General features: G+C 33.4%; 1 protein-coding gene across 7 annotated transcripts in view; it reads left to right on the top strand.

Annotated features, from left to right (window-relative positions):
• The window catches only part of COL11A1 (collagen type XI alpha 1 chain), a 204,941-nt gene that overhangs the window by 25,080 nt on the left and 155,333 nt on the right, over positions 1-24,528 (top strand). For 6 of the 7 annotated variants that reach the window (XM_082686179.1, XM_082686184.1, XM_082686181.1 and 3 more), the window contains 2 exons: positions 2,123-2,336; positions 7,427-7,589. In XM_082686179.1, coding sequence (XP_082542305.1) covers positions 2,123-2,336; positions 7,427-7,589 — 377 coding nt within the window. Of the gene's footprint in view, positions 1-2,122; positions 2,337-7,426; positions 7,590-16,838; positions 16,927-24,528 lie in introns of those variants that run through there. The other variant, XM_082686185.1, reaches the window with a different exon arrangement.

Raw genomic sequence — 24,528 nt, 5'->3', positions numbered from 1 at the left:
CTTTAGGTAACTAAGTTTTCTTTTTTAAAGGTCATAACTTAAAGATTATAATTAAAATCTTATTGCCTAATTTTAAATTGGAAAATACTTCTGTAATTGAAAAACTTTGCTCATTAGTGTGGTTAGCAGCTGATCATTTCAAAAGTTGTGCTGTACAAATTGGATGATTGATTAGAATTTTCTATAATCTATTTAGTCTAATAGGAATATATTCTTTTTGAAAATTTCTTTTTCCTTAAATGTCTTTATGCAGACATTAATTCATCATGTTTTTGCAAAAATGAAAAAACATTGTTTTCTCGTAACTCACAATATTTTAGCATCTTTTTTTTCTCAGTGTAGAGATACTTGAATAATGTACATCTAGGGAAAGAACTTTTATGATTTTCAACACTCTGAGTTACCTTTTTGAAGAAAAGGTTTATTTTCTATGGAGCTTTTTCAATAACAGGCTAAATTACCTACCTAGATTTTTATTTATAGTATAAGCAGGTAAAACTTGTTGTATTAATTTATGTGTTATATTACCTTTTCATTTTATTTATATGATTATTTTCCTTCTGTTGATTTACAGAAATACAAAATTAGATGTCTTTATGACACTTAAATGAAACAAAACTATATATATATGTATAGTTCTTATTTTTTCCTGTGATAGCAAAGTTTTTATGACCTATTTGTGATATACCAAAGTTTTTGATAAATTATTTTAAAATTAAAAATAAGAGTTTTAAGTAAACATAAACACTTTTTAGTTTTTATAAATCTATTTATCTAGATATAGATAGATATGGATAAAGATAAAGATATAGATATAGATATAAATAGATATTTCAGAACTAAGTAGTTAACATTAAGTGACTGCTTTCTCTATGACATACTCTTATTTAATTTCCACATTTTAAATAATTTCAATTTCATAAAATGTTTCCTAATACTTTAAGTGGCTACTTATGCTATATAAGTGTTTTATATTTTATTTAGCCAGTCCCAACCATTGTAGGCCATATTAATATTTTAGGATTATAGTGTTCTGGTGGATTGACATATCTTTACACATAAGCATTATTCCTATTTCAATAAATTCTTAGAAGTAGAATTGCTTGTCTAATATAATCTTTTGAATTTGACTCTATGGCAGTTATATTCATAGTATTTTTACCATGTAGCATAGAATTCAGAATGAATGGCTTGAATATGGATGTTCCTGGCCCAGATATCTCTGATCACACATGCACAGATAGTCCACTTCTGCATATGGAAAACTTTCTAACTGAAATAATCTCCTTCTTCAAACAATAATGTCTGCTTACATTCCAGGATAGTAAGATATATATGTACAAGTATTTTTGAAGAATAAATTGTGGAATTTAATATGCAATGTTTTAATAAAAATACATGAGTAGACATTGTTTAACTATCTGAGATATATTTGTGATAATCATTTAACTGATATATTTATTTAATAAATACTTACTAAGTACTTATGTAGATTGGGCCCCATTCTGGATATTTGAAGTATGATGGTAAGAGGAGAAAAAAAAGAAAAAAATAGATAGTCCTCTTGAATTTAGAAAAAAATTAACCAAGTATCTAACAATTATGATGTATAATGACATAAGCTTTTTATTAGTGAAACTGCCTTTGTGTGATAGGAAAAACTGATCAGAAGCTCTTTAACTTTTGAGGGATGACTTAAGTACCTTCATATATTGTGTCCTTAGAGCACTTTCTTTAAAGAGAGGGTGCCATAGATCAGACAAGGATGAAAATACAAATCTTATACAAAAAGTGGTACTTTCATATTTTAAAAGTTCTTCTTGTATATTTAATATTGCACTAGCACCATGGTCAATCTTGTTTCCTAACTTTGAATTTAATTTTACATAATCATTGTGCTTTAAATGAGTGGCTTTAAAGTTTGAACTTAGCTTGGGCAATTATAGCAGAGAAAGCTTATTATCATCTCCTTCCCATTTGTTTTTTTAACCTTAATCGTTATGACTGTTGGAATTTACATGACTTATTATGGCCGCCTACAAAGTTAAAAAAAAAAAAATAGGGTGATCCAGGAATAATTTGAGAATATGTAATTTTTGACCCTTTGACTTTCTCTTCTCAGGAGGAAATTTTCCAGAAGATTTTTCAATATTATTTACAATAAAACCCAAAAAAGGAATTCAGTCTTTCCTTTTATCTATATATAATGAGCACGGTATTCAGCAAATTGGTGTTGAGGTTGGGAGATCACCTGTTTTCCTGTTTGAAGACCACACTGGAAAACCTGCCCCAGAAGACTATCCCCTCTTCAGAACTGTTAACATTGCTGATGGGAAGTAAGTAATATAATAATCCAATGTTATAACTGTATTGAAAGCAATTATTTCATTTAACCATTCAAGAAATATTCATAAAGTGTGATGCAGTTTTTCTAGAGCTTGGAGACACATAAATGAATGAAACATAACATACCTAATTTTACATAGTTTCTTTTGCAGTCTGGGTGGACAAATGATGTCCAATTAAAAAAAATATATATATATATATATATATGAGTAAAGAGCATATCAGGTGGTGATAAGTGAGAGAGATAGAAATAGAACAGTGGAGAGGATAGGGAATCGTGGTGGAAGGTGCAATTTTAAGGAATGAGATCAGGGAAAATCTCACTAAGATGGTGACTGGTGAATGGGGTGCCTGAATGTCTCAGTCATGAAGCATCTGCCTTCAGCTCAGGTCATGATCCCATCTACCTGCTCAGTGGAAAGCCTGCTTCTCTCCCTCCCACTCCCCCTGCTGTGTTCTCTCTCTTGCTGTGTGTCTCTTTCTGTCAAATAAATTAATAAAAATCTTTTAAAAAAAAATAAAGGTCACTTCCCATCTCTGACCTTAAAAAAAAAAAAAAAAAGATAGAAGGAGGTGACTGGTGACGAATCTGGGGTGCATGCCCTGCCGATAACTAAAAGTATATGCTATTCCAGGAGGAGGGGAAGCGAATACAAGCCTCTGATTCCAGGTGTGACTGATTTGGTCTAAGCAATGTTAAGGATACCAGCATGGCAGGAGCAGAGCGGAATGATGAGGATGGAGAAGCCATGGGAGGCCAAAGGGCATAACACTTTGTAGATGGCTATAAGCATTCTGCATTCCATCTGGAGTAAAATGCAAGTCGCTGCCGACATTTTGAGCAGAGGAATGACCTGCTTTGATTTACTTATTATTAAGCATGTTAATACTGACAATCATAAGAAGCTTTTTATAATGCTTGATCGGTGCTATATACTGTTTGAAGCACTTTATACATAGTCAATTCATTTAATTTTTCACTCTTTGAAGAAAATAATGTTAATAAACCCATTTTATAGAAAAGTGGACTGAGGTACAGAAAGTTTAAGTGACTTTCCTGAGGTGATATATTTCCAAAGTGGCAGAGGTAGGATTTGAACTTAGATAGTTAGACTACCTAGTAATCATCATACTCTTCTGAAAACCATGCTGGATTCTAAATTCTGCATTGAGAATATTACCTTTCACTTAGAGAGCAGCTAAATACAAATAAATGTGCATTAAATTTACCTGGTGGGGCGCCTAGGTGACTCAGTCAGTTAAGCATCGGCCTTCGACTCAGGGTCCTAACGTTGAGCTCCGCATTGGGCCCCCTGCTCGGAGGGCACTTGTGTCTCCCTCTCCTTCCTGCTTGTGCTCTCTCTTGCTATTTCTCTCTCACAAATAAATAAATAAAATCTTAAAAAAAATTTTACTTGGTATTTTATTGCTGAATCTAGGCTCCTAAAACTAGCCTTATCTGAAATATGACACTTAGTTACAGGTGTAAGAAGGAAATAACAGTGCAGATGGAAAAAAAAATGTATATCCACACTCAGTGTATCCTTGTCAGGACCATGGAGAAAACTTCACCTCTGTGGCAGGAAAAACTAAGATTTATGAGCAATTTACATACTGTCCTTATTAGTTAATATGAAAAGTGATGATGTGAAAATATCAGGGTAAGAAATTTAAGGGTATACTGTTTTCAATAGAATATCTCTTTAATATGGTTGCATTGAGCAAAGGCATGTTGGATGTGAAGGAGTGGACTATGTGGGGTTATGGAGAAAGAATGTTTCCAGCAGAGTGAAGAACACATGCAAAGAATGGTAAAGACACAGCAGTGTGGCTCTTGTCAGGCAGCGAGAAAGCAAAAATTGGGTGTGAGGTCAGAGAGCCAGGGCACACCCCTGTGAAGCAGAGTAAGGACTTCAGCTTTTTACTAAGAATATCAGATGGTTTTTAGCAAGGCAGAGACTTGATCTGATTTGTATTGTTTTTATTTTATTATGTTATCTACTTATGTCACCGTACAATACATCATTAGTTTTTTTTTAATTTTAAATTTTTAATATTTTTATAAACATATAATGTATTTTTATCCCCAGTGGTACAGGTCTGTGAATCGCCAGGTTTACACTTCACAGCACTCACCATAGCACATACCCTCCCCAATGTCCATAATCCCACCACCCTCTTCCTCCCCCTATCCCCTTCCTGTTTCATTTATTCTTTTCCTACCCCCCAAACCCTCCATGTTGCATCTCCACTCAGGGAGATCATATGATGGTTGTCTTTCTCTGATTGACTTATATCACTAAGCATGATACCCTCTAGTTCCATCCACATCATTGCAAATGGCAAGATTTCATTTCTTTTGATGGCTGCATAGTATTCCATTGTCAATACATCATTAGTTTTTGATGTAGTGTTCCATGATTCATTGTTTGCATATAACACCCAGTGCTCCATGTAATACATGCCCTCCTTAATAACCACCACCAGACTCACCCATCCCTCCACCCCCTCCCTCTAAAACCCTAAGTGCGCTTCCTGGGGTTCATAGTCTCTCATGGTCCATCTCCCCCCTTGATTTCACCCCCTTCATTTTTCCCTTCCTTCTCCTAATGTCTTCTGCACTATTCCTTATGTTCCACAAATTAGTGAAATCATATAATAATTGTCTTTCTTTTTTGACTTATTTCACTCAGCATAATCTCCTTCATTTCCATCCATGTTGATGCAAATGGTAGATATTCATCCTTTCTGATGCTGAGTAATATTCCATTGTATATATGAACCACATCTTTATCCATTCATCTGTTGAAGGGCATCTCATCTCCTTCCTCAGTTTGGCTGTTGTGGACACTGCTGCTATGAACATTGGGGTACATGTGCCCCTTCTTTTTACTATATCTGTATCTTTGGGGTAAATACCCAGTAGCGTAATTGCTGGAGTTTTATTTTTTTTTTAATTTTTTTTTAAAGATTTTTTTTTTTTTTAATTTGACAGACAGATCACAAGTAGGCAGAAAGGCAGGCAGAGAGAGAGAGGAGGAGGATGCAGGCTCCCTGCTGGGCAGAGAGCCTGATGCGGGACTCGATCCCAGGACCCTGAGATCATGACCTGAGCTGAAGGCAGAGGCTTTAACCACTGAGCCACCCAAGCTTTCCTGGAGTTGTATTTTAAAATGGTCACTACATTTTTAATTTTTTGTGGAATCTCAACATGGTTTTCCTTATTTGTGGAACATAAGGAATAACATGGAGGACATTAGGAGAAGGAAAGGAAAAGTAAATTGGGGAAGTCAGAGGGAGAAACGAAGCATGAGAGACTGTGGACTCTGAGAAACGAACTCAGGGTTTTGGAAGGGAGGGGTATGGGGGATGGATGAGCCTCGTGGTATTAAGGAGGGTGCATATTGCGAGGAGCACTGGGCATGGTGCATAAACAATCTTGGAGCACTGAAAAAAAATAAAATTAAGCTGTTAAAAAGTTTTTAAAAATGAACACCATAGGTAAGGAAAAAAAAGATAAAATAAATGGTTACTCTGGTTGCATGAACGTGGAGGCAGAGACTAGTTAGGAGTCTAAATGAGAGAACTTGAAGATTGGGTAGTCAAGAGACACTGGATTCTGTATATACATTGAATATAAGGATTTTCTGATAATTTGAGTATAAAATATATGAAAAAGGGATTAAGACTGACTCTAAAACTTAGGGGTGGTTTAGTATTTTAATACCATGATTATGATGTATCATTATCATCCGAGCTGAAATTAATCAACAGTAAGATCAAGTTCAGAGTCCTAATCAGCTTTTAACAGTGGAAATCATTTTTATTTTCTGCTAATGAAAAGCACATACGTACAACGGCAGAGATGGTTTAACTTAAGACACAGGCTTCTTGGCAGAAATACGTGTAAATTTTACTCTCACAGTATTAGGTGGCTCCAAAATAAATCTTTGCGCAATTCAAACTAAGCAGACTCCTGTGCTAGTTGAATGTGCTATGGAAAGACCAAAGATTAAGTATATATGGAAATATACTTGGTCCTCATCAGTAGCCATGCCAAGTCACATGAAAGGCATTTAGGAAGGCTCCTGCAATTTTTTGGGTATTTTATTTTATGGATGTAGTCCTAGACACTTCTGCAATATTAATCTAGAATTTTTCATTTGGAAAAAAAATATATATAAACCAGAGTGGCTTGCAAAATCCAAGTGAACCTCACTCAGTGGTTTATGTTAGCACCAGATATTGTTAATAAAACCCACCATTTTACAGTAAGATTAGGGTTTATATGTTTCCAAAGGGCTGACCATGTCTATCCCTGAAGCCTGTCATCGCCGCCCTGAATTAGCTGAAGCAGTAGCTTTCCCGTGAATGGAGACTCTCACTCCACACATGCGCTGACTATGCTTTCTTTCAGTGCTCCCACTTCCTGCCAACCCTGGAAAGAAGGAGAGATATTGTGTCTCAGTTTTGGATCCTGCCCACAGGAGTGATCTATAACTGTCTTGAAATTAAAGTGGAAAAAGAAAACGAAAGCACTTGAAATAAATGTGAATAAGGACAGAGGAGCACATTGTGTTGTACAATTAGGACGTTCAGTTGTTCCAGATGGAGCAGTCATTCAGTTAGTAGACATACCCTTCTACAGTTCATCTCAGGGGATCTCTAGAGAAAAAAAAATTAAGTGGAATTCCATTTGGAAGAAAGCATTTACGTACATAGAAACTATTACTTACCGTGTATCCCACCCCTGATCTCTATCAAATACACTCATCAGGACATGATGAGATTAAGCTTTTGTTACAACCACACAAAGTGAACCAAAGGATGGGTACTTCCTTATCAGCATAGACAGCCACCCCTGATGTGAATTTCATACTGTTTGTGTCCTTTTTACTACCTAATACTCTTCTGGGTAAATAGTAAGTAGTCACCTGTTAACGGATTGATTAAAAAATGAGCCTACATTTTGGACAATTTCAGCTCACTTTCACAATTTAAAGTACATCGTATTTTTAACCTGAATAATGATGACAACAATGTCTTTGAAGCCTACAAAAGAATAACTTGGCTTTTTTAGGTGGCATCGAGTAGCAATCAGCGTGGAGAAGAAAACTGTGACAATGATTGTTGATTGTAAGAAGAAAACCACAAAACCACTTGATAGAAGTGAGAGAGCAATTGTTGACACCAATGGAATCACGGTGTTTGGAACAAGGATTCTGGATGAAGAAGTTTTTGAGGTAAACATAAATCAGAGTTTACTTGACGTTGAATATCGTTAAATCAGATGAACTGTGTTAATAACAGTTACAATCAAGATACGTGATAGAGCCACGTTGAAAACGAAAGGGTGACCTACTTTCTTCTCCTGCGGGTGTAGTGGTGATGTTTTTTATTGTTGGTTAAGAGAATGAGTAGACAATGATGGCTGTAAGGACTGGGAAACAGAGAGATTGGTTGATTTGAATACAGGCAGGCTATTCTCCTGCGAAGGGCAAATGGCTTCACTCTCGGTACTTTGCATTATTTTCTTTGGAGAAAAGAACATTTTCTTCACTTCCTTCTCTGGGAGATTAATTTAGGGAAATGTACAAGTCATATATTCTGCCTTTCTCTGTTCTTTGTTAACGTTTCCAAGGTATAAAATAGAGTTCATATTACGAAAGCTGAATGTATGTTTTTAAAAATCACTTCTTTAATAATACAAAGGTTGTAGTAAAAAGTTTCCTTCCAGTCATAATTCACCAATTAATGATCATCACATTCTTTCTTTTAATCCTTCCATCATTGGATTTGGTAGTTTGTCCTTTAATTTTCATTTAGTCAGTTATTAACAGAACAAACAGACCTGAATCCTGACCCCATAAAAGGATTCACTCCTCAGATAATACTCTGTACTGTGATCTGCTTTTTCTGCGTAATTTATTTTTCAAAGTATAATAAAGCTCTGTATTATATTACAAATTAATAGGCAAGATTAACATGGAAGATTTTCTGTATTTGGTTGTTAGTGAATATAACACATAGACACAGACAGTATTTTTCACAGAAAGAACAATGTACATTTGGTGCAGGAAGATATTACATTCCTGTACTTATATACATAAACTGTGGCACAATTTTAAATATAATTAACATTTGTCACACTTTCAGTTGAGATTCTGTTTCTGACTGTTTTCAACCTGTGTATACCTAAGCCTTTGACTCAATACAAAATGTTTTTAACACATTATATTATACTAAATTAAATGATAAACTCATTCAGCAATACATAATAATATACTCTCAGATCTTCCAATATCATGTATTGATTACACACAAGTGATAAATATTTATTCTATGAATATTGTAAAGAAAACTTAATTTCGAGTCTAGCAAAGTTCTATTTTATTTTTATTTTTTGAAAGATTTTATTTATTTATTTGGCACACAGAGAGAGATCACAGTAGGCAGAGAGGCAGGTGGGGAGGTAGGGGGAAGCAGGCTCCCCGCTGAGCAGAGAGCCGGTGCAGGACTCAAACCCAGGACCCTGAGATCATGACCTGAGCCGAAGGCAGAGGCTTAACCCACTGAGCCACCTAGGCACCCCAAAGTTCTATTTTTTAAAATTTTTTTTAAAGATTTTATTTATTTATTTGACAGAAGAGAGATCAGAAGCAGGTAGAGAGGCAGGCAGAGAGAGAGAAGAAAGCAGGCTCCCGGCTGAGCAGAGAGCCCCACGCGGGGCTCCATCCCAGGACCCTGAGATCATGACCTGAGCTGAAGGCAGCAGCTTAACCCACTGAGCCACCCAGGCGCCCCATCTATTTTAAAATTAAACTACAAAACATCAGTTTCATAGACTAAATTTGTTTTTGTAATACACACAACCTTATTTTCTGGCAACATAAATGAGTAATATGGATGAACTATATCAGTGGATGGTTTCATTTCATATATTCATTTAGTCTATTGCTATACATAGTTACAGGCCTTCTGGAACTTAAGCAATGGAAATTAAGATTAAACTTTGTTAATCATAAATGGTAAGAATATATAAGAGGAAATACAGTAGGGATGCCTGGGTGGCTCGTTGGTTGAACATCTGACTCCTGATATTGGCTCAAGTCATGATCTCGAGGTCGTGGGATCGAGCCCCCGTGTCTGGCTCCGTGCTCAGCGCAGCATGGAGTCTGCTTGAGATATCCCTCTGCCCCGCCCCTCTCCTCATGCTTGCATACACACTCTCTCTCAAATAAATAAATGAAATAATTCTTTAAAAAAAAAAGAAATACAGAAGAGAAAAAATTAACATTAATTAGTATCTCTTAAAAATATAAATTAATTATGAATACTCACAGAATTTACCACCCTGAAAGATATTTGTTCTATGTACATGTTGATTAAATGTCTTTTTCAGACAGGGCTTCCTTTGTCATCCCCATACTATCCCCATGCACAGACTGTACTCCACTTTCTTTCCCATATACTGCACTCATGCTCACTGGGGTGCAGTTTAGAGTTTTTGAATTACAGTTTTAGTCTATCACAATATGTTCTTTTTTCAAAACAAATCATCGAATCTGATGTTACATATTTTAAAATATGTCATAATAGCCTCTGTGTTTCATAGGCTGATTACAGTATCAACCCCTAGAATATATAAAAATGATTTCCCTAAAATATTTCCATATGTTTTCACAACTGCTAACCAGAAACTTTCTGGCCAAGGGGCTTCGAGTAAATTACCAAGGACAGATGTACTAGGAGAAAAGATTACTATATATATATTCCTTGATGAATTCTTAATTTTCTAATCCATAAGCCACATTCTAAATCTTGGAGTAACTCTAGCTGTTTATTTGGAAAAACTGCTAAACTATTAAGAAAAATAATTTTAGAAGACTCATTAATGAATTCTTTAGTGAATGTGACAGTGAGTAGCAAAAATAAGTTTATTATGCTGTTTTACATCTTGGAGTTTCATGAAACCCTATGGAGCTTTAAAAAGAACACTTGTTCAATATGATATGTAATTAGTTTTGAAAAAGTAAATAAATGCAGATATTTCACTATAAGGTTTATCTCTATCAATCTATCCAAATAATAGCCATACATAAAACTCATCTTACTTCCTAAATTATATTATTGTATGGGTATATAAATTTCAAAAACAATTTAGTCTTTCCCACTTGAAAAAAGAATATGAGGAAAAGAAGGAATTCAAACACAGATTTTATTTTATTTTATTATTTTTAAGAGATTTTATTTATTTATTTGACAGGCAGATCACAAGTAGGTGAGGCAGGCAGAGAGAGAGGAAGCAGGCTTCCTGCTGAGCAGAGAGCCCAGTGGGGGACTCAATCCCAGGATCCTGAGATTATGACCTGAGCCAAAGGCAGAGGCTTTAACCAACTGAGCCACCCAGGGGCCCCTCAAATAGATTTTAAAATCACAGTAAAACTTTCTGCCTCCTTTTGTGAAATTAGTTCATCTTATCTGAATATGTTAATGTATCTTTCTCTAAAAATTTACTCATATATTTTCTTTTCATTTTGTTTTCCATTATCATTTTGTATTCCATTTATCTAGACTTTTGAATCTCTGCAAGTGAATGTGTAGAAATTAAACTAAAAATGATAAGAGATAGGAGTGGTGCCATATATACATTGTTTTAGTGCTTGATAAGCAGTTGTAATGATGAACATGATATAAAAAGATCAGTGATACATTATTCCAAAAATTGAAAATATCCCTTCTTTGGAAATAGTGTCATTCCAATTTAGCTGCAGATCTGTTCAGTATGTAGTGTAATTTCTATAATCTGTATTATCCTACATCTATGGAATGGTACTGTTGTGGCAAAAAATGCTAAATGTGGCCATATTTGAATTACAGTCTAAAGACTTCAAAGAATTCAACATCAAATGGATAACAGCAAATCTAAGAAAAATTTTTTAAGTATGACAAGTTAGTTTATATGAAAATACCAAAATCAATATACAGAGTCATAATTCAGATCACTTAATTATAGCATAGTGGGACGAATAAAAAATGGATTATACAATCAGAAAAATCTGATTTTGAATTCCAGAATGGCTTAACTACATTTCTCTATGTAATTACTCTAAGTTTCATTATTTATTTATTTATTTATTTATTTTTACTTTATGTAAGTTTTAATTTCTCAATCATCAATTGGGAATAGTAATGTAATCTCCCTAGTAAGTATATATATTTAAAAAAAAGCTCCTGAATGTAAAGTGCTTATAATACTAGTATTAATTATATATATATCAAGATATATGTCAGTTTAATTATGTATTACTATATAATTTTCTTCTTATTATTTATGTTCTTTTTTATCATCTTACAACTATGACATGTCAATATTCTTACACATTTTTGATATGAGGGAGCAACTATGATCCATGTAGCAGTCCAAGGTTTTATGCGATCTTTCTGTCTTATAAATGGAGTACTTGGTTCCTAGGCTAGTGCTTGTGTACTAGGTATCTTGTGGAGATTAGATACATTTTCCCTCTCTAAGCAGGTAGCACCTGGGTACAGAACCCAGCAGGGAAAACATGGTCTGGCATGTGAATACTTTCAAGCAGGCACAAAATATATAACCGACACTGATCCATAACCTTGGGTTTTTTTATTTTTCCTAGCTTGATAATACACTTCAAAGATGTGAGGAAAAGCTAAATTAAAAAAATAACTACATTGCCTGTATTCTTTATAAATAAAATTACTTTTGTAGTCTTTTAAACAGGGAAATTTCTTTACTAAATATCAAGTTGTAGACACTATAACTCAAGTCTTCAAAACATTGTTATTTCAATCTTTTTTCTTTTTTAATTATAAAAGCAGGTTATTACAAGTCTATTATATTTCCAACAATTTTCTATGTTTGGGCAGATTATTTCTTTTGAAGCAATCAGAAGAATATAATGACAATTCAAGGGGAAAAGCTTGTTGATGAAATTTTTCATTTTTTTCAAACTTCTCAGAATGATTTTGGCATTCATTTTTCTTAGTCAAAATTAATGAATAATAATTTATAAAAGCTACACAATTTCAGTAGTTTTACAAGTCCAGAAAACTTACCTTAAGGTTTTAATAGCTATTATCTATATCTTTATATCTATCTGTATATCTATATCTATCTATCTTTATCTATATATTTGTATCAATAACTACCTCCAATATTCCAGTAAGAATTTGATTATCACTTTGTGATGCTTGTGTATCTTTATACTATGTATATTTTCTGAGCATATGCTTTTTAAAAAACAGTGTTAGTAGACATGGTTTTCCTATAGAACAACAAAACAGGATGGAGGTAGCTTTCCCATTTACCCACTTTTCCTAGTCTAGATGCATTTAGCTATAATAACACTTGAGATTTTTAAAGATCTATTTATTGAGATATAACTGAAGTACAATAAATTGCAAATATTAAAAGTATACCATCTGATCAATTGTGAAATGTGTTTATACCTCTGAAACCATCATCATCTTCAAGAAAATAAACATGGCCATCATACCCAAAATTTCCTTATGGATTCTTGTAATTCCTGTCTTCTTCTCTCAAGTAATCACTAATTTACATTTTAATCAGTATAGCATATTTATTTTTTCTAAAAATTTAATAAACAGGATGATACTGAGTATACTCTCTTTAGTTCGGCTTTTATCACTCAGCATTATGTTTTTAACACTTATCCGTGTCTCATATATATCATTATTTTGCTTATTTAAAAATTGCTGAACAGCATTCTAATGTATGAGTAAACCACAGTTTGTTCATCCATTTATTCTATTAGTGGGCATTTGAGTCATTTCTAGATTTTGGCTACTGCATATAAAGCTGCTATGAACATTCATGCATACATTTTGTGTTGGCATTTATTTTTGTTTGTCTTAGCTGAATACCGAGAAATGGAATGCTTTAGTTATTTGGTAGTGCATATTTAACTTTAAAAATCAAAGAAACTATTTAACTGTGGAATTAATTAATGAACATCCAAAGTGGCATTAATTAATTTTTACACTCTTTCCAGTAGTGAATGAAAATTTCAGTTGCCCTGTGTCCTTGCCAACCCATGATATGGTTAGTCTTCTAAATTTTAGCCACTCTCAGTGGTTGTATAGTAGTATTTCACTGTGGTATTAGTTTACATTTCCCTCATAGCTGATGAAGTCAAGCATTTTTTCAGGTGCTCATTGGCCATTTCTGGATCTTCTTCTCTGAGGTGTCTTTAGCCCATTAAAAAAAAAAAAATGGTTGCTATATTTTGATTATGGAGTTTTAAGAGTTTTTCTTTTAATAAATCCTTCATACTTTGTCTGATAGAGTTTTGTAAATACTTTTCCAGCATGTGGCTTACCTTTTTATTTTGTTAATAGTGTCTTATAAAGAGTGAATGCTTTTCATTTTGATAAAGTTTGTCAATTTTGTTGTTACGTTTTACACTTTTTGTGTTCTAAGAGACATTTACCTACACCAAAATTACAAAAATGTTTTCCTGTTACCAGATATATTGTAATATTAGGTTTTACACATAAGTTATACCACATTTTGAGTTAATATTTGTGTATGGTATGAGGTAAAAGTCAATGTTGATTGTTTTTAGACAAGGATATCCACTTCATCGTTTGCAAAGAAGACTTGCCAGTCATGCACTGGATTGCTGTGATTTCTGTGTCAAAAATCAGTTGACTACATATGAGTAGATCTATTACTCAACTATTATCCTATTCTATTGATTTGTCTATCTTTTTTACTAATACCAAACTACCTTGATTACTGTAGTTTAATAGAAAATTTTGATATTAGGTGGTGTAAATGCCCTTACTTTTTATTCGTTGTAAATTGTGTTAGCTCCTTTAGGTTATTGGCATTCTATATGAATTTTGGAATAAGTTTGTCAATTTTTAAAATAAAATTGAATTTTCATTTAAAGGGAATTTGGTTTTAATTGGAATTTCATTTAAGCTCCAGATCAAAATGAAGAGAGCCTATGTTTAACAGACATTGTTTTCCATTTCCTGAATATGGTATAATTTTCCATTTATTTTGCTTTCCTTTATTCTTCTCACAACATTTCCTAGTTTCCAGTGTAGATGTCTGTTTTCCTCTGAAAATGAACTTGATATCATCTCACTGCATGTATATTTATTGACAGTTATTTTATGGCCCAGCATATAGTCTGTCTTGGTGAATGTAACATATGCCTTAAAAAGAAAGTGTGTCACGAAATTGTTGGATCGAGTGTTTCATAGTTATAATAGATGTTTTAAAATCTCTAAGAGTTTTAACATTTGGGTTATCTGAGTGTCTATTGTCTTTTTAAAATTATTCATTAATACACTTTATATTTTTAGAGCTGTTACAGGTTCAGAGCAAAATTGAGTGGAAAGTAGACAGTTTCCAAGTACTCCTGTGGGTATACACATGTGCACACACAAACACACACACACACACACACATGGCCTCTTCGACTATCAAAGTCCTCACCATCCCAGTACATTTGTTGTAATAGGTGAACCTATATTAACATATCATTGTAATTTGAAGTCCAGAGTTCACATTAGGGCTCATTCTTGGGTTGTACATTCTGTGAATCTTAGCTAATGTAACATAGCACGTATTTACCGGTGTCATATCTTGTGAAATAATTTCATGCCCTAAAAATCCTCTGGGCTCCACCTATTCATGCTTACCTCTCTTCTAAATCCTGACAACCACTAATCCTTTCAGTGTTTCCATAGTTTTGCCTTTTCCAAAATGTCGTATAATTGGAATCATACAGGTGTAGTCTTTTCAGGTTGACTTCTTTCACTTAGTAATATGCATTTATGTTTCTTCCATGTCCTTCATGGCTTGATAGCTCTTTTCTTTTTAGTGCTCAATAATATTCCATTATCTGAATGTAACACAATTTATTTATCCATTCACCTACTGAAAGATATCTTTCAAGTAGCTTTCAAGTTTTTAGTAATTATGAATAAAGCTTCCATAAACATCTGTGTGCAGGTGTTTGTGTGGACAGTTTTTAACTCCTTTGGGTAAATACCAAAATGTATGATTGCTGATATGGTAAGAATGTGCTTAGTTTTTTAAGAAACTGTTACTGTCTTCCAAAAGAGCTAACAATTTTACATTCCCACCAGCAATGAATGAAAGTTCCTGTTCAACATTTTGGCACTTCGGCCATTTTAGATATTGGCCATTCTAAAAGGCATGTAGTAGAATCTCATTTTTTTAGTCTGACTACATGTTGAACATTTTCTCATATGCTTACTTGCCATCTGTATGTCTTTGGTAAGCTATCTGTTAAGGTCTTCTGTCCATTTTTTAATCAGGTTGTTATTTTCTTATTGTTAAGTTATAACTGTTTGTTATATATTTTAGATAACAGTGCTTCATCAGATATGTCTTTTGCAAGTACTTTCTGACAGTCTGACTTGTTTTCTCATTTGCTTAATATTGTCTTTCACAGAGATGAAGTTTTTAATTTTAATGAGATCAGCTTATCAATTATTTCTTTCATGAATTATAATTTTGATGGTGCATCTAAAAAACCATCACTATCCCCAAGATCATGTAGGTTTTTCTTGTATATTATCTTCTAGGGGTTTTAGGTTTTGCATTTTACATTTAGATCAGTGATCTATTTTGAGTTAATTTTTGTGAAGGGTTTGTGTTTAGATTCACTTTTTTACATGTGGGGTGTCCAGTCTTTCCAGCACCATTTGTTGACTAGACTAACTTTGCTCCATTGTATTACCTTGCTTCTTTGTTAAAGATCAGTTAACTATACTTACGTGGGTCTGTTTTTGTTCCATTGACTATTTGATTTTTTCCAACAATACCACACCATCTTGATTACTGTCACTTTAATCTGGAAGTGAAGTAATGTTAGTCTACCCAACTTTGTTCTACTCATTCAATATTGAGTTGGCTATTCTGGGTCTTTTTGCTCTTGTTAGAAACTTTAGAATTAATTTTACCATATACAAAAGTAGTTTCCTGGGATTTTGACTGAGAATGTTGAATTTCTAGATAAGTTGAGAAAACTGACATCTTGACAATGTAGATTTTCTTATCCATGAATATGGAATATCTCTCAATTATTTAGTTTTTCTTTGATATCTTTCATCAAAGTTTTGCCATTTTCCTCATATGGATGTTATAAATATATTCTTAGGTTAACTTATTTCATTTTTTAAGTGTTAATGCGAATAGTATTGTGTTTTTAATCTCAAATTCACTTGTTCATTGGTTGTATATCGGAAAGCAACTGGCTTGTGTATATTAACCTTATATCCTGCAACCTTGCTCTAATTCATAATTAGTTCCAGGAGTTTTTGTTTATTTGTTTATTCTTTTGGATTTTCTATATAGACAGTCATGTCATCTATGAACAAAGATAGTTTTATTTCTTCCTTCCATATCTGTATCTTTTATTTCCTTTTCTTGTCTTATTGCATTAGCTAGGACTTCCAGTACAATATTGAAAAGCAGTGGTGAGAGGGGACAGCCTTGCCTTCTTCCTGATTTTAGTGGGAAAGCTTCAAGTCTCACCAGTAAGTATGATGTTAGTTTTAGGTTTTACATAGATTTTTTTAATTTATCAAATTAAGTAAGTTTCCCTCTATTTCCAGTTTGCTGAGAGTTTTTTTTTTTTTTTAAATCATAAATAGATGTTTAATTTTGGCAAATGCTTTTTTCTGCATCTATCTCTATGATCATGTGGTTTTTCTTTTTCAGCCTATTGATGTGATAGATTACATTAACTGATTTTCAAATGTTGGCCCAGGCTTATATACTGGGGATATATTTCACTTGGTGATAGATCTTTTTATATATTGTTGGTTTATACATTTTCACTTTGCTAATATTTTGCTGAGAATTTTTGCATCTGTGTTCATGAGAGACATTGGTCTGTAGTTTTCATGTAAAGTCTCTGTCTGGCTTTGGTTTAGGAAATAGTGTCTTCATATAATGAGGTAGAAAGTATTCCCTTTGCTTCTGTTTTCTGAAAGAGAATGTAGAAGCTTGATATAATTGCTTGCATAAATGTTTTGTAGAACTCACCAGTGAACTATTCAGGGCCCAGTGCTTTCTGTTTTGGAAGGCTATTAATTATTGACTTGATTTATTGAATAGATATAAGCCTATTCAAATGATCTAGTTCTTGTTACATGAATTTTTGCAGATTGTGTCTTTCAGGAAATTTGTTTATTCCTTCTAGTTCATCACATTTGTGATCATAGAGTTTTTCATAGTATTCCTGTATTATCCTTTTATATCCATGGAATACATAGTGATGTCCTTCTTTCATTTATAAAATTAATTACATTTTCTCTCTTATTTTCTTAGCCTAGCAGGAGATGCAGTGATCTTATTTGAAATACACACACACACACACACACACACACACACACAAACACACACTGCTGTCATTTTACTGCTATCTGCTCTAATTTTTATTTCTTTTCTTCTGCTTATTTTGGATTTATTTGTTCTTCTTTGGAATCTTAGGTGATTGATTTTAGATTTTTCTCTTATTCTAACATATGTATTCAATGTTATAAATTTCTCTGAGAAATAGTTTTGCTGTATTCCACACATTTTGCAAGTTGTGTTTTTGTTTTCATTTAGTTCAAAGATACTTTTACATTTCCTTTGAGATATCAGCTTTGACTCATGTGTTATGTAGAATTATGTTGCTTATTCTTCAGGAATTTTGAAACTTCCAGGTACCTTTATGTTATTGATTCTTAGTTTAATTCCACTGTGTTCTAAGAGCAGATACTATGCTATATGATTCTATTGTTTAAAAATTGCTAATATTTTATGGCCCAGAATGTGGTCTATCTTGATGAATGTTCCAGGATGAGCTTGTGAAGAATGTGTAGTCTGTTGTTTTTGGATGAAGTAGTGCATAGATTTCAATTACAGTTGATCCTTGAACAACACATATTTGAACTATATGGGTCCAGTTATATGCGATTTTTTTTAATATATACAGTACTTTAAATGTATTTTCTCTTCCTTATGAATTTCTTAATAACATTTTTTTTACCTTACTTTATTCTTAGGAATACAGTATATAATATAGATTACAAAATATGTGTTAATGAACTTTTTATGTTATCATTCAGAATTTTGGTCAACAGTAAGCTATTAATAGCTGTTTTGAGGGAGTCAAAATTATACATGGCTTTTCAACTGTCTGGAAAGTCAGCACTCCTAACTCCCATGTTTTTCAAGGGCCAACTCTATATCCAGTTGATTGATAGCCTGTTCAGTTCAACTATGTATTTATTAATATTTGGCAGCTGGATCTGTCCATTTCTGGTGAAGGGTGTTAAAATTTCCAACTATAATATTGGATTAATCTATGTCTTCTTACAGTTGTGTCAGGTTTTGCCACACGTATTTTGATGCTCTGTTATTAGGAACATACACATTAAGGACGTCACCTCTTTTTGACAATTGATTCTGGTATATATCTCTCGTTATATATCTCTTTTTTATCACTTTTTTTATCTCTCTCTATATTTCTTTCCTTGATCTGAAGTCTACTTTGTCTGAAATTAATAGAGATATTCTTGTTTTCTTTCGACTAGTGATGGCATGGTATATCTTTTTCTGCACTTTACTTTTAATCAATATTTGTCTTTATACTTAAAGTAGGTTTCTCGTAGAGAACATATGGTTGGGCATTTTGTTTTGATCCACTCTTAAAAGAGTTTTTAAGTGTTTTGTGTGTTTTAAGAGTTTTAAGTGTTTTGTCTTAAAAGACAATCTGTCTTTTTTTTTTTTTTTTCAAAGATTTTATTTATTTATCAGAGAGAGAGAGGGGAGAGAGCGAGCACAGGCAGACAGAATGGCAGGCAGAGACAGAGGGAGAAGCAGGCTCCCCGCCGAGCAAGGAGCCTGATGTGGTACTCGATCCCAGGACCCTGGGATCATGACCTGAGCCGAAGGCAGCTGCTTAACCAACTGAGCCACCCAGGCGTCCCCAATCTGTCTTTTAATAGGTATATTTGGACTGATATTTAAAATGATTATAGGTATAATTGAATTTATATGCACCGTATTTGGCACTGTTTTCTGTTTGTTGACTTTATGTTTTGCTCATCTTTGTCTTCTACAACTCTGCATTTTTTTGTTTAAATTGGGCATTTTATATGATTACATTTTACTCTTTGTGTATTGATTATACTTCTTTTTAAACTTATTTTAGTTGTTGCCTTGGTGTTGGCAATATACATTTTTTAAAAAGTTTATTTATTTATTTTAGTAATCTCTACACCCAACGTGGGCCTTGAACTTACAACCCCAAGATCAAGAGTCATACACTCTTCAAGGCAGGCATCCCAGCAGTAATTTTTGATTAATCCAAGTCCCCCTTTAAATAACACAATACTATTTCACAGGCAGGGCAATTACCTTTAATAACAGAATATTTCTAATTCCTCCCTCTTGTACCTTGTATCATTATTTTCATTCATTTCATTTTTTATAAGTATATATATATATTTATGCATATGTATTTGAATACATTTTGTTATTATTATTTTAAACAAACTGTGATCTGTTAGATCAATTAAGAATACGAAAAATACAATTTCTTATTTTACTTTTACTTATTTATTTTCCAGTACTCTTCCTTTCATTATCTACATTTGAAACTCTGATCTCTATAATTTTTCTTCTCTTGAAAGAACTTTTTTATTAAATTGCTTAAAAGATAAACCTGTCACCGACAAATTCTCTCAGTATTTGTTTTTCTTAGAAAATATTTATTTCTCTTTCACTTTGAAGGATTATTTTGCAGGATACACATTTCTAGCTTGGTGGGTTTTTTCTCAACACTTGAAATATTTTATCCCATTCTCTTGCTTTGCAGCTTCTGAAGAGAAGTTAAATGTAATTGCGATCTTTGTTCCTCTATAGTTTAGGTGTCTTACTTTGGGTTCTTTCAAGATTTTCCTTTATTATTGATTTTCTGAAGTTGAAGTAGTTTTTCTTTGGTATTTATGCTGCTTGAGGTTCTCTGGGCTTCCTGGATATTTGGCTTGGTGTATGACATTAATATGTACAAATTTTCAATCATTATTTGTTCTATTATTTCTTTGTAACTCACTCTCTTCCTCCAGATATTCCCATTACATGTATGTTATATCTTTTGTAGGTGTCCCACACTCCTTGGATATCTGATCTTTTTTCCCCCAATTTCTTTTCTCTTTGCTTTCATTTTTGGAAGTTTCTGTTACCATGTCCTCAAGCTCAGAGGGTCTTTCCTTATTCATGTGCAGTCTACTAATAAGTCTATCAAAGACATTCCTCATTTTCAATCTCTAGCCATTCATTTTTTTTTTTAAGAATTTTATCTATTTATTTGACAGAGAGAGACATAGCAAGAGAGGGAACACAAGCAGGGAGAGTGGAAGAGGGAGAATCAGGCCTCCTGTCCAGAGTAGGGAGCCCCAGGCAGGGCTCCATCCCAGGACCCTTGGGATCATGACCTGAGCTGAAGGCAGACGCTTAACAACTGAGCCACCCAGGTGCCCCATTAGCATTTCTTTTTGATTCATACTTAGAAATTTCATCCTCTGCTTACATTATCTATCTGTTCTTGAATAGTGTCTTTTTTTTTTAATTCCATAATGGCTTTAGAATATTAATAGTAGTTCATAAAAATTGCTAGTTGGGCAATTCCAAAATCTTGTAAAATCTTGTGGTACTGATGTTTGTTCTGTCTCTTCAAACTGTGAATTTAGCTTTCTGGTATGCCTTTTAAACTTTTGTTGAAAAATGGACATTATATATTGGATAAGAGAGATTTGGCAAAGACCTCAGTAATATATTGGTAATGTGCAAGGGGAGGGGAAGCATTTTATAGTCCTATGAACAGCTCTTTCACTGAACCTGTAATACCCCTGCATTGTGAAGTTTACTAGTGCTTTTCAGTTCTTTTTCCCCACTAGATGGGGCAGGATAGCTAAATATGGCATTAGATGTCACATGGAAGGGGGCTAGAGCTGTGTACTTCCCTTTCTCTAATTCTGTATGGATCTTCTTTAGTTAAGGAAGAAAAAAAGTAAACTATCACTGTATTTAAAAATTATCATTATATGCTCTCAACCTAGGTTCTAAACAGAAAGCTATATTCTTTACATTTTATTTCTTTAAATCTTATTCTTACTTTGTATATATTTAGAAGATCTTTCATACACTACAAATTTTAGGAACAGAAAAGTGAATGTGAGTGAATCCAGATGATAAAGTCATTTCCATTGTTCCATTTGGGGAATGAAAGAGGAAGGCACAGTTATCATTCAGCAACTAAATAGTGCAGAAACAGTTAAATGCAAAAGGTGAGAATGACATTGAAGTTTTTGCCCTTTTTTGAAGATTTTATTTATTTATTTTAGAGGGTGAGAGAGTGTGTGCTACAAAGAAAACATGAGCAGGGGAAGGGACAGAGGGAGAGGGAGAAGCAGATTCCTTGCTGAGCAAGGACCCCAATGTGGGGCTTGATCCCCAGACTCAGAGATCGTTACCTTAGCCACCCACGTTCCCCAAGTTTTTGCTCTCTTAACCACATTCACAGTACTTAGCAGTATTGACTGTGGAGCCAGATAGCCCTTGTTTGATTTTTGGATTTGGAATTTAATCACATTGGACATGATGGGCAAGGTAACCAACCTCTCTGTGTCTTTTTCCTCATCTGTAAAATGGGATACCTGGGGCACTTCTTTCATAGAGACATTGGAGGATTAAGTGAATTAACATGTATAAAACATTTAGAGCTGTGTCTTTACTTAGTGTTTTACAAGTGAAAAAAAAATTTCATCTGTTGATTATTTCTGAAATTAGGTGAAAACAGCCAAATACATAGCTAGCATAGCAGCTACATTTGGTTTTGTAAAGAACTGCAGCTTCTGGTATATTATTTTAAAGAAGACTTCAAAAACTGAAAGAAAGAATGAAATGTCATTCTGGAACGGAATTGTATTTCTTACTCTGTCAAAATAGCACAGAGTCAGCGAAACAGAAGAACAACAAAGCTTTGAATTTACCACAGTTATTTAGCTTTGTTCTTGTTCTGTGAATCCTCAGTTAACATGTATATTTGGGAATGTAACTGTGGCTCTTCTTTTAATTGTTGAGAACATTGTCTGGAATCTGTTTTGTGATTAATGTTTTGTTCAGTGTAGTAAGACATAAAAATTATTTTCTAAATTTCAGGGATTATGTACACTTTTAAGAGAAATAACTAATGTGGATACCAAACATGAGGTACAAATCTGTTAGGGTTGATATTCAAACACAGTCCAAGTAAAACTTGGTTGTAACAAACTCACATTCAATGCAAATTAGAGCAAAAAATCCCCAGGCATGCACTAAACACCCATATAATATTAGGATTCAGCAATAACACTGCTTTAAAGATGCACTGTATTCATAGACATGTTGAATTTCTCTAATATATAGAAAAACTAAACATGCAGTAATTTCTAAAAAGGGATCTTATGGCTCTCATCCAGAAAGAGTCCAATGAATTTGAATGGCAGTATCTCATACTAGCAGTTTTATAAAGCAAATTTTTGCTACTTGAACGAATTTGAAGTCAGATTTATTTATACTTGGTGCTAATTATTATTTACAAAGTTGTGTTGACAATAAGATATTCACCTTTTAACTTTTATGTTTTTTAGGAAATATTTAAGTCTAATACTGACCATGTATACCAGTAGATCAAAATCCAACATTGGGTTAATCCTTTTTTTTTATTTTTTTATTTTTATTTTTTTTAAAGAGAGTTATCCATAGCTAAGTCTGAAAAGAACATCTGTTTTTGGCTGTTTGATGTATAATTACATTCTTTTTTGCTGCACTTTGAGTTGGTATGACAAGTGTGGTGAGGGTCAACACACAAAAATGTGCCACATTAGTTATGAGCAAGCTTCAGTGATGCTGTAGAAAGTGTTGGCAGTCTTCTCTAGACATCACTGCATTTTATTATACAACAGTCACGTGATACACTGTTGCCATTCAAGCTGTGATTTGATCTGTATCATTGTAGTATGATAGGAAGATGACAGGCTACATTTGGGGACTTTATTGATAGTTTAGTATAATTTTATATTTAGCAGGATTTGTGGTTGAAACCATTTAAAGAAATTCAACATAGCATTTATTTGATGGTGGATTTAGATTTCAGAGCTCTGTAGAATGTCCAGAGTACCAGTTACACAGGGTATTTTTTTTCTTCTAAAAGGAACATTGCCATTTTGGTTAAGTGTTTTACTTTTTGATTAGTGCATCACTGCCAACCGTGAACAATAAAATGTCACATTTTATTTTGTTCCTCTTAAAAGTTTTATCTCTGATTACCCTGGTGAAAGTGATACTTGTCTTCCTTATCATTTTCCCTTTTAGGTTTTATCAGTCTGCAGCATTTTATTAACTTCTCAAAGAAGAAACCATTTTGAATTTTGTTCTTGTCATCTCTCTGTTACCATGTTGTTTTATAATTACCTATTACTGTATAGCTTTCTCATTAGACTATAAATTCCTTGAAAACAAGATTTATAGTCTATTAATTTAGATATTCCAGCAGCAGCACCAGCACAAAGTTTGACACAGTGTATAGAGCCACTGAATATTAGTAAATTCATGAATGAGTGTTGCCCCTGGTGGCAGTGAAGACTTCTTTAGAAGTGTCTGGGAGGAAAAGGGGCAGGGATAGCTGTAGGCTAACATATGCCATTTGGAAGTTAGGTGTTTATTAAGTAGTGGACTATTCCCTGTTGAAGCAGAATAAACATCATTTGCCAAACATTGTGCTTAAATAATTGATATAGAGACATAAATAAATACTTGTAATAAGATATGATTGAGTCCATAATAAAGACATAGAAACGTTCATGTGAGGGAGTAACAACTATATTCAAAATGTTGAAAAATAAAGAGATACTTAAAGATGAGGGCATACGAGCAAAAGATGAAAGTTTGGAATGAGCACAGCAGATCTGAGAAATACAATTTGGTTTGGGGGCATTTGGGACATGACCTGGTTGAATGTGTTAGGGCCTGTTTGTGGACAATGTTTTACACCATGCTGAGGGGGCTGATCTTTAAACCATAGGTCATGAAATATCTCTTTA

The sequence above is a fragment of the Mustela nivalis genome (genome assembly GCF_964662115.1).
Source record: "Mustela nivalis genome assembly, chromosome: 10".
Lineage (NCBI taxonomy): Eukaryota > Metazoa > Chordata > Mammalia > Carnivora > Mustelidae > Mustela > Mustela nivalis.
This window is presented reverse-complemented; position numbering and strand designations above follow the sequence as displayed.